Source organism: Magallana gigas, chromosome 7 (genome assembly GCF_963853765.1).
Source record: "Magallana gigas chromosome 7, xbMagGiga1.1, whole genome shotgun sequence".
In the NCBI taxonomy this organism is placed as follows: domain Eukaryota; kingdom Metazoa; phylum Mollusca; class Bivalvia; order Ostreida; family Ostreidae; genus Magallana; species Magallana gigas.
In genome coordinates, this window is record NC_088859.1 from 51,569,074 (window position 1) to 51,579,457 (window position 10,384).

The 10,384-nt window shown below is 36.7% G+C and overlaps 2 protein-coding genes across 2 annotated transcripts; both read right to left on the bottom strand.

Moving 5' to 3' along the window:
• Positions 1-223: 223 nt before the first annotated feature.
• On the bottom strand, positions 224-1,246 carry LOC105338060 (bombesin receptor subtype-3). Its single transcript, XM_011443033.3, has one exon. The coding sequence runs from the start codon at positions 1,244-1,246 to the stop codon at positions 224-226; it is 1,023 nt and encodes a 340-aa protein (XP_011441335.3).
• Positions 1,247-3,429: 2,183 nt separating this feature from the next.
• LOC105338053 (E3 ubiquitin-protein ligase TRIM56) lies at positions 3,430-7,868 on the bottom strand. The gene is made up of 2 exons (XM_034459065.2): positions 7,723-7,868; positions 3,430-5,792 (listed from the first exon to the last, which is right to left on the bottom strand). The coding sequence occupies exon 2, from the start codon at positions 5,789-5,791 to the stop codon at positions 3,809-3,811; it is 1,983 nt and encodes a 660-aa protein (XP_034314956.2). The 5' UTR covers position 5,792; positions 7,723-7,868; the 3' UTR covers positions 3,430-3,808.
• Between the last annotated feature and the right edge of the window lie 2,516 nt (positions 7,869-10,384).

The following is a 10,384-nucleotide window of genomic DNA, read 5'->3' on the forward strand; positions in this document are numbered from 1 at the left end:
ATTCATTTACATGAAACGTTTGTGAAAGTCAGTTCAAGCGAATAGCGAATTTAAAAGTGTGATTTGTGTGTTGTTTTACTTGGATTTCTGCTTACACGAAAATATAAAATAGTTTTTTTTCCCCAAACACACTTCAAAACACTAAAATAAGATTACTTACATATACGCAAATGAACCACAAGCAAAATACATGTAAGAAGTTCTACAGTAATTAACTGACACGTTATAGCGAGTAGTCTAAGTCACAGAATATTTTCTTCAGCTGCTGTGAGAACTTGACGTCCAGAAAAGCATATACGAACGGGTTTGCGATGTTATTGATAACGAAGAGAACGTCGAGGAATCGAACCAGGAGCCTGTCACTGTAAGACAGAGAGTCCCAGAACCTACTGTCTACACACTCCAGGATGAAGATGACGACCTTGGGCGAGAAGCTGACGATGAAGATCAAAGAGATCAGCATAAACATGGCTGTAATTTTGAACATTGTTTGCTTGTTTCTGTCGGCTGAGCTTGTGCCATTGGTACCATCGTTCAAGTTTGTCATCTTCACGTTATTGTCGTTGGTTCTTTGACGTTTCCACTGCTGCATCTGAGAGTGAATTTTTCGCCCGATTAATGTGTATAAAATGATTAATGCCCAGACTACGCCAGCGACGATGACATTGCAAACAATAGCGTGAATAAGAGACAACCATCGATTCTCTAGAGTCAGTCGTCGGCAGGCACTTCCGGTGACGTTATACCGAGCGCTGTACGCAGGGTCCAGCCCATACGTTACTGGAATAGGTGCCGAAATCAGAGCCGCCGCAATAAACGTGCCGAGCACCGCCACTCTTTTCCACCCTAGCGTCATCTGCTTACCAAACGGTCGACAGATCTTCAGGTACCGCTGTATGGCGATGACCAGCAGCAGGAATATCGACATTACTGACGCCATGTAACCAAAGAACCAGCTCCATTTACAGAGTTGCTGGCCCTTGAACCTGATGGGGCTGACGTTGTACGAGATGTTGAAGCCCGCGGTTTCACAGAGAGCCAGGAGATCGACCACGGCAAGGATCGGGATGAAGTAACGCTCCTTCGCTCCACGCAGTTTGAGACCATAGATGAGGATGACGAGGCTGTTTCCGATGATTCCATTAACGATACATATACCCAGAAATACGGAGCTCGGAATCAAGGTCTGGGACAGTTCCGCGTTCCAAGAGTTGATCCGGGAATCCTCTTCCGAGATGTTTGCCATAATTAGTCGGTCTGTTCTGATCAATAGGTAGGAGACGGTCAAGTTATATTATCAATATACATGTACCTCTGCGTGTGAATTATCACTTATAAAAGTAAAGTGATTTTAACTTCCTTCCTTCAAAGATGGGCGGGATGATAGATTAATTATTTTACTAAATTATGTGGGATATAAAGTACCACAAGGCTCACGTATTGATAATCTTATGGTAGACCTTTTTATTTTGAAATAAGAAGTATTTGTAATCTATTCATTCGGTTTTTAACAGATTTCCATAGTACTGATTTGTCGCACTGTATAAAGGTAAAAAGTGATTTCAAAACATTTTCTGTAATTCTTTAAGAGCAAGGAAGAAAATGTTATAACAACTATGGTGGTTTTGATTGACAAGTATTCTTCTTACAATATTTCTCTGCTAGATTGGGCCCACACGTATAATGCACTTAGTAGTTTTACTACAGGCTTATTCTACTTGACACATATATAATTCCTCTATACACTTCACTTTGACATTAGGATCATTGAAATTTTTCTACGTATATACACGCGTGTAGCGTGTCAGACTACACGTTTTAATGCTGACCGTTGTTAAGATACAATACCTTTCCTAAAAGAGTGATAACGCACACTTGGACAGATATCTTTTGACCTTAAAAACCAATTTAATATAATTTTAATTGAAAGGCCATGTCAAGGCATAGCTCAAAATATTACATCTAAAAGTTTGAGATAGATATGATGTGTAATTCACTGACTTTTCAGCCTCCTTAAATGTTCTGTTCTGATTTCAACAATGAGATAAATATATCGTCTAATAATTTGTGAAAATCGGAGTCATTATTTCGAAAGCAATTTCGTATGTGTAAATGGTGTATGAAAGGTTGATGAACCTTTGATAAAGATAATTTGGTTAACTTCTAAATAAGAATTTGTTTTCATGCAATCAATATCTATCATGAACAAGTAGAACTATTATAACAAGGCCTTGGACTACCAGTAGGACGTTACTATGATATATATTTCTTGTGTCAAAACAAGTTAAAAATGAGGCTGGTTTCGAGTGAAATATACACCGATTGCATTGCTTAGCTGAAAAGCCAGACAAATCTTGTTGATTTCAAAAAGCAATGGCTGAGTGGCCTACAATGAAATAGACAGGCCTACCTCACATTGCTGTTTGACACAAACTACCCAAAGTCCAAGCTCTTGTTAAAATGGTTCAAATACTCTTAAGTGGACTAGATACAGAAGTAGTCTAGCATATTCTTTGTTCAAACTTTTACAGAAGTCTTTGAGCCCGATTTTCACTTCCACTTAGTTATAATTACAAGTTGCTGTCCTTTAAAAAAGGACATATTTCATAATACTGATAGTTCATATCACATGCCAATCATTTCTTTAAAAGGAATACCTTGTCTGTACCGTTTACTGACAACTTTACAATTACAGCGCCTTTGAACTTATATGTGTCATATGGCACGGAATCCCGATCCCGATTCAGATAAACTTGTGCTAGCCTGGTTCCCTGAGCTACCCATTACGCACAGGAACCAGGCTAGCTCATGCGCAGGCTGAATTTTCCCTATAGCATCCGGTTTAACCTCGCTTATATATTTTCTGCGTGGACCTCAGGGTCCACGCAATTATTATATTTGAAGATGATGGGAATCACATTGCAGTGATCGCTTTCATGTGAACTTCAGAAAACAAAATAAATGGGAAACATCTGGAGAATTTCACCGGCAGATGATCTTATCAACAGTATCTTATACCAAAGAAAAAACACAAATTATACAAAATAATTAATGTTTTATGGAAAAAACCAATGAAAAGTCTTTTTCAGTTAAAAAGTAAGCGAGCGCCGGTTAACCGTTAAGTAATGGCGTCAATTGGCTCTCTACACGAAGGTGTTTATTCCACCGATTTCTTTCTCGTTTATCTTGTAAATAATATCAACCAATCATATGCTCGATTAAAGCTGTCTGTATGCCCCATATCAACGTAACCTTCCTAACAGAAGATTTATGTATTTTTCTTTCGATCATAAATGCACGCTGTATTGAGTGGAGCTGTCAAGCAATTTACCTGGGATAACTCAGACCAGAATTATTTGATTGTAGGTTAAATAGATTCGCATGTTCAATGTTAAACCCCTGGTCAATTGAATTCGGAAAAGAAAAACGTTTTCAAAATAACGTTGTAATTTTATTCTTGTTCAAGTAATGGCAGAACGTGAACATCAATTCATAAAATCAACAAACGATAAATTATGTAAATAAAGAGAAATGATTGCGGTCTCTAAAATAGTTTTTCTTGTAGAATTTTCAATTATAATAATCATTCAATATGCATTTTAGTCATATTGTATTTTTTGCACAATCTGTTTCTCGTGAATTTGATAAATCATTGCCATGTTACACTCCGGATCTTGTAGTTGTTTTCTAATATGTGCTTACAAATATACATTCAACTCTTAAAACTTCCATGAACGGTAACATTTCAATATGATAAATACTTATAGTCTTCGGTGTAATCAAGGGAAATGTGTAAGAATTCAGTCACTTAAACTGATACTATGTGAACCCACGGACTATTAGGTGTAAACAAACTCGTTCCAAATTCAGTAATTGCCAGTTGTCTGGATCTGACACAAATAGCATAGGGCATCTTTATGCCATCTCGAGCAGACAGAAACTTTTCGTCAATCATGTGACCTTCGTCTGATATCGCCTGGACGTCATTGTTGTCCAAGCAGACATAAATTGTTCCCATCTTATCCGAGGCCACACCCCACGGGGCGGCGTTTGGAGTGTGTGTCCATTGTACCTGACCCTCGGGACTCATGCAGATCACCCGCCGAAGTTCATTGTCACTGACCACAATCATACCGTCCCGTGTGACCGTCAAGAATCGCGGATCACGTAAAATACGCGACCGCTCCACGGAGATCTGAACGCGACCCACCCTGTTAATGATGTCAATGCACTTAGATCCACGGTAACTACACGTCACGAAGTTCGTTCTCTGATGTAAGCAGATTATGTCATATGCCTTATTGGTCTTGAACGTCTCTTTTATCGCCAACTCCGAGTCTGTGCTGATGATAACTACCTGCTTTTTCTCGGGTTGAGTAACGGCCACTTCCGTAGGATTGTCCATTAGAGTGATGCTGGTGGCGCCCTCTAACGGCAGTGTTTCATGAGTTGTGAACGTTCCTGCTATGCTACACTTTCTTAATAGATTGTTATACGAGTCGAGGACCAGAACATAGTACCCTATAAACACTATCCCGTTCAAATGCCACGTCGTAGTGTCTTCCTGTGGGTTTTTGACGCTGATCACAGACTTACTCTTACTACGACTCTGTGCGTGGTTATTCTGGGTTATCCTTCTTGGCCTACTTACAGTAGAGGTAGACACTCGCCGGTTTCCGGGAGCGGCGAACCTCGGAGCTGCCGAGGAGAGAGGCGCAGAAATAAATCCTAGATTCCCGTCAGTGTCGGGCTGTGTTCTTGGTGTGATGTCTTCCGTTCGGTTTGGGAGTTTAACCCTCAGGGTGGCTAGAGACGGCGGGTTGCTCAAGAACCGGGAGAATGTCGGATGATCTGACATTTCAATATGTCTTGGGTTTCTCTGTGATATGGCCGCCAGTGCTCGGTCATATTCTTCTGCCTGGGACTCGATCCTTCGGTATGAATTCAGGATATCCTGGGTAGAATTTGTGCTCAAGAGGTTATCAAATGTCAGTTTGGTGTCCTGTATTCTATCAAAGAGAGCAACCAACTGCCGTGTTTCTGAAGGCAACTCATGTCCCGCTAGAGTTATTTTCTGTTTTAATTCTTCAGCATTTTGGAAACAGACCTGAAGGAATCGGTTAATATTTGACTCTATTTCATCCAGACTCTCCATAGCCCGCGATTTTGACTGCTGTAAGCTGTTATGCTCCGGGGAACCATACTGCACTAGCTGTTGAACACGAAAAATTAAGTTTTGAAACCTCACATGTAAAGAATTGGCTTTCGGTTGAAGTCGCGACACAGCTTCCTCGTATGCTACACAGTCACATCGACGTGTTCGATGGTTATCGATCGCACACTGAGCACACAGAACAGTGTTACACCCAAAACAGTAGTACTCCATTAACCGTCCGGTATGTACGTTACAATGCTGGAAGTTCGGGTTAGAATTCGACACAAGAGGATGTAGCCCTTGGTTAGTTTGAGCATTGCTACCCGGCTGGCCTCCGCGTTCTTGTTCATTGACAATGGAAAGAAGGTTAAGGGCGAACTGGTCCACGGGGAACGACGACGCCCACTCCCGGGTGTGGATGCTGGACCCCGGCCCACTGACCAACCCCCGGTCTATCGGACATTTGAAGTTCCGAGCGTTAGGACTGAGGACGGTCTGTTGGATGTAGTCGGACAGACACTGCTGACAGAAGGTATGTCCGCAGGGGAGGAGTCGGGGGGAGGAGTACCGCCCCAGACATATGCTACAGATTAGGTAGTCGTTCTCTATATTCTCCACCACTCGCTGCTGGGCCATCCTAGAACAAAACAAGCGCTTGTATTATATAATCAGAGTTTTTCCGATTTTTATGTTTACCATGCATTGATAAGCAATCAAAATTTTGAAAATAGCGTTCAATGCCCGTCGAATCCCCCGCACTTAGGATATTTAAACGAAATATGTAAATCTCATCAAAAGGAATCTTACATTTAATTTGATAGTGTACATGTACATCAGTATACGTGTAATATAGAAATGCATTATCTGACCATTAAGAACATTTATTTATACTTTATACGTTTCTTATTTTCATTTCTGTGTTAATTTTTTTAACATTACAACATTATTTCAAACAATCTTTGACTGTGCTAGTGCATGCTATTTTGTTTATTTAACGTTATTTGGAATGGACAAGAACATTATGTATTTTTTGTCACCGTCTAACGGATTTTAAATGTTTTCCAAAATAATTCTAGATCTTTGACAAAAAAATTGAAAAATAATGTTTCACCTAAAAGGAAGCAAATGCGCAGGATTTAAACAGAGAAAATTCCTCTAAAATTCGAACACCCTCTCAGACAAGCGGTGCTGTACACAATCCTCCGCTTATCACACTTAGCTAATTTGACACATATTAATTACTGTGAACTTTTATAGTTTGACAATTATAAATGAATTTTTGTGAAACCGCGATTTTTGACCCATTATTGGTCTAGACTATACTTTAATAAATCAATAATAAAAAGAAATGAAAAATTATCCTGATAATAAAAGTACTTTAAGGATGGAGTCTAGACCCATTTGAACCAAAACATTGCAAATTAGCACAGTAAATGGTCTACATCTGGGCACACAACGTCGTGTGGCTTAATTTGGAAACCTATATCTCTTCATTCTCTTGTGTTTATAGAAGGAAAATATGCTATTGACATGTATCTTGAAATTTATAGCATAAACAAAGTATACAATCAAGCCAAGAATACATTTTTTTTACTAATATTCAAACAAGTTCTTTATTTTTTGTTTTGCTCAAAGTGGGGGTTATATAACGCTTTGTACTCCCCTGTCATTTGGATGTCATTGGTTGGGTTATAAGCGAGATACAGAACTTTGAACCATTCTAACAAAGCTTGGGCTTTGGTTAGTTGTGTCAAACAGAAATGTGACGTAGTCCTGTCTATTTCATTGCTAGCTACTCAGCCATGGCTCTTTGAAATCAACAAGATTTGTCTGGCTTTTGAGCAAAGACTTCGCAATCGATGCATATTTCGCTTGAAACCGCGTCTTTTTTAATTTGTTTCGACGCAAGAAATAGATAGATACGCCCTACTGAAAGTCCAAGGTCTTGTTAAAATGGTTCTACAATTCTTTGCTGTGTAAAGAAATCTTTTGTTTACATTTTGAATGTTGAAGTAAAAATTCCAGTTTCAGACATAAAATGAATGTGTTAAACAGTTTATTGAAATGACATATTAGCTTGAAAAAGATTTTTTTTACTGATATATTGAACCTATGTAAACAAAAATAGGACACGAGCTTTGTTAACATGACAAAGGATTGTGAGCCTTGTATCTTGCTTAAAACTCTATGTCTGACTCTCAAATTTCATATGATCATTGGTAATGCATTCCTAAAGCATTATGGATAATAAAAACAGAAAAATAGAATTTGAACAAAATCGTGACCATGCCCCTTTAATAATCTGAACAAAAAAAGCAACACATGCATCTCGTTTTAATTATGTTGAAAAAACATAAGTTAACATGTAACTAGCAATGCGTTCCTTTTGTATGAAATGTTTACACTGCATGTTCCTGAATACCATACACGTGTATACACTTACATTAATGAAAAATGATCAGTTTTAACTTCAAAATTCACCGATGCAATGCGTACAGAGCTGATTTCAAATTTGTTTTAAGAATATAAAATGACACATACAAATAACGATGAAATGTTTCCCTTACCTCCTGTTTTGGTTTCTGTTTGGGTGACATTAATACCTTAAATCGCCATTTTAAATGGATTTAACATTTGTTTCATGTATGAACAGGTTGCCAAGTCTGAATGTCGATTTAAATTTATCAGAACGCGCCATAAACTACAAAAGAATCATTCCATGCGGTGTTTACCAGTCATTGATCTATTATTCATTACTCAGACCTTTAATATCGGGGCGATTTAAACTTTTACAGAGTATGAGAGAACTATATTACACCTTTACCATGAGCAGTTACTTATTAATTGATAATTTATATAGCATTTAAATAACGTGCAAAATGGGGAAAATTTTAGAACACAGACGATATGAGAAGAGTTCAATATGCATTTGTATATACCGTATATACTGTGACTGTTGACGATATATCGCCGCAGTGTTAATATGATTAGGGTATGTTATGTTTCTTTGTTGATTTACTGAGGATATGCTATTTTCTATTGTACATTGTTCAAAAAATTAAATGAACGAGAAAATAGTATGTTTCTTGTTGTTGACGAGGACATGATTTATTTGGTTTTTATTTCATCAAAACATGTTAGGTGTTCCTCTTGACTATGGAAGTTTTGCTTATGACGAAATATTATATTAATTCTAATGTTGCGATTTCTGGGAACCAGCAATAGAAATGCCACTGATTTCATCTCATTATGATAATCTTTATAACTAGTAAATATAAATTTTCCACCTCTTTCTTAAAGTGATAAAAACCATATAAGTGTTGGTATACAAATAAATTTCCAAGTGATGTACTGTCAATGCACTATAAACAACAGAATAATATTATATTATGAGCATGAAAATGTACTTAATCAGTGATTAGCTATATGACTTCGAAATGTTGTACATTTATGCACGAAAGAAAAGTTAAAATGGAGTTTTTATTCTTCAAGAAATCAATTACTATATAATAATTCACAATTTAACATTTCAAGAGATTTAAACAATGTATATAATAAATATATGCTATTGTTGTACAATATATATATATATATATATATACTGTAAATTCCTAATTAAACGCGAGGAATTAATATCCGCGTAAAATCGCGAGAAGCATCCTTCGCGGATTTTAAAATCTCGCCATTATTTTCTGAGAGTTGAAAACTATAAGAAATAAGGAGAAAAGTTCAACGTTCGCGATTTTATATTCTCGCGATTTGGTAGAAACCAGCGGGATCGCGGAATTAAGTACTCGCGTAATATAAGGAATTTACAGTATATATATATATATATATGTATATATATATATATATATATATATATATATATATATATATATATATATATATATATATATCACACGGATTGTCTAGTTTGACTGATGGTATAGTTTATGTCACATATCAAGTTTCTAGCATGACTGATGACCCAGACCATATCACATAACGAGTGTCTATTGTCATGCAAGGCTACATGAAGTATCATATATTTTTTTTAGCTGTTCAAAGATGTATAAGAGATTGTGGCAGATTCTTGTAATTTCAATGTTACTGCCTAGACTAAATTCAAACAGAACTGTTTTACATGTACGTTTGTTCAATAACTTAACTATATTAGTAATATCCATTTCTATGTACTTTACATTCTAAACTACTATACAGTTGTAAATTGTTATACTTGGTAAGAACCTCGTAAGTTGTAAGAACTTGTGTTCGAACCATTTATATATGTTTATGCAATAAAAACCAACATGAAGTATTTAGAATTTCCTTATTTCTCGGTTAATGTTTCTAACCAAAAATAGCCTGCATTTTGTTGCCTTTAAAATGACTCTATGTTTATGGCTATATTCTTTTTTTTTTTTTGGACCAAATTAATCTTCCTAAAGGAGAAACTCAATATAAAGATTTAGGAAAACCTTCAAACTTTAAAGCTAAGATCTTTGGTATTTTTCTTTACTTAATGACAGTTAATTGCTATATACGAGGGTTGTTCGGAAATTATTGAGACAACATGGATATTTCCCTTCCTAAGTGACGAATTAGGGGAAAAATTGGCATGAACATTTAAGAAACCTAAATATACGATGACAAGGGATAGAGGGCTTCAGTTTATCGTCTTCTTTTACTAATTGTTTAGCTAGAATTCAGACAAAGTGACTAAATATCAAGTACTTTTCGCACACTAACTGATGTCAACAGTTCTAAAATATGTACACAGAATGACTGTAGGAGACATTTCACACTTATTTGACTTTTGATTAGAAATAACCCGATTTATTCCCCAAAAATGAAGAATGGAGAGAATATGTGAATGTTGACATCTTGTAATGTAAACAAAAGATGAGAAATGAAGAATTAATTCTAATATCCCTTTGTTTGTTTGGTGTTTAAAACATAGGATCAATGAGAAGCGTTAAAATGACGTTGCGGTAAGTTTGCAGTTGCGCCAGGTCACTGGACGAAGGCAAGATGGTCCGTTTACCAGGAATGATCTAATCATGCTATGGACACGAAACTTTTTACATTTATAAACTATATCCTGGTGTACGTTTTGGTGAAATTTAAAGGGTTTCTTTTTTCCCACAAGGAAATAAGAGTAAATGTCTCAATAATTTTCGAACAACCCTCGTATATCATTTCTCAGATTTTAGGGAGGATCTGATGGATAATTTGTAAACCATCCAG

Excerpts from the sequence above, each read along its gene's own strand:
- LOC105338060 (XM_011443033.3), bottom strand. The coding sequence starts at position 1,246 with ATGGCAAACATCTCGGAAGAGGATTCCCGGATCAACTCTTGGAACGCG.
- LOC105338053 (XM_034459065.2), bottom strand. The coding sequence starts at position 5,791 with ATGGCCCAGCAGCGAGTGGTGGAGAATATAGAGAACGACTACCTAATC.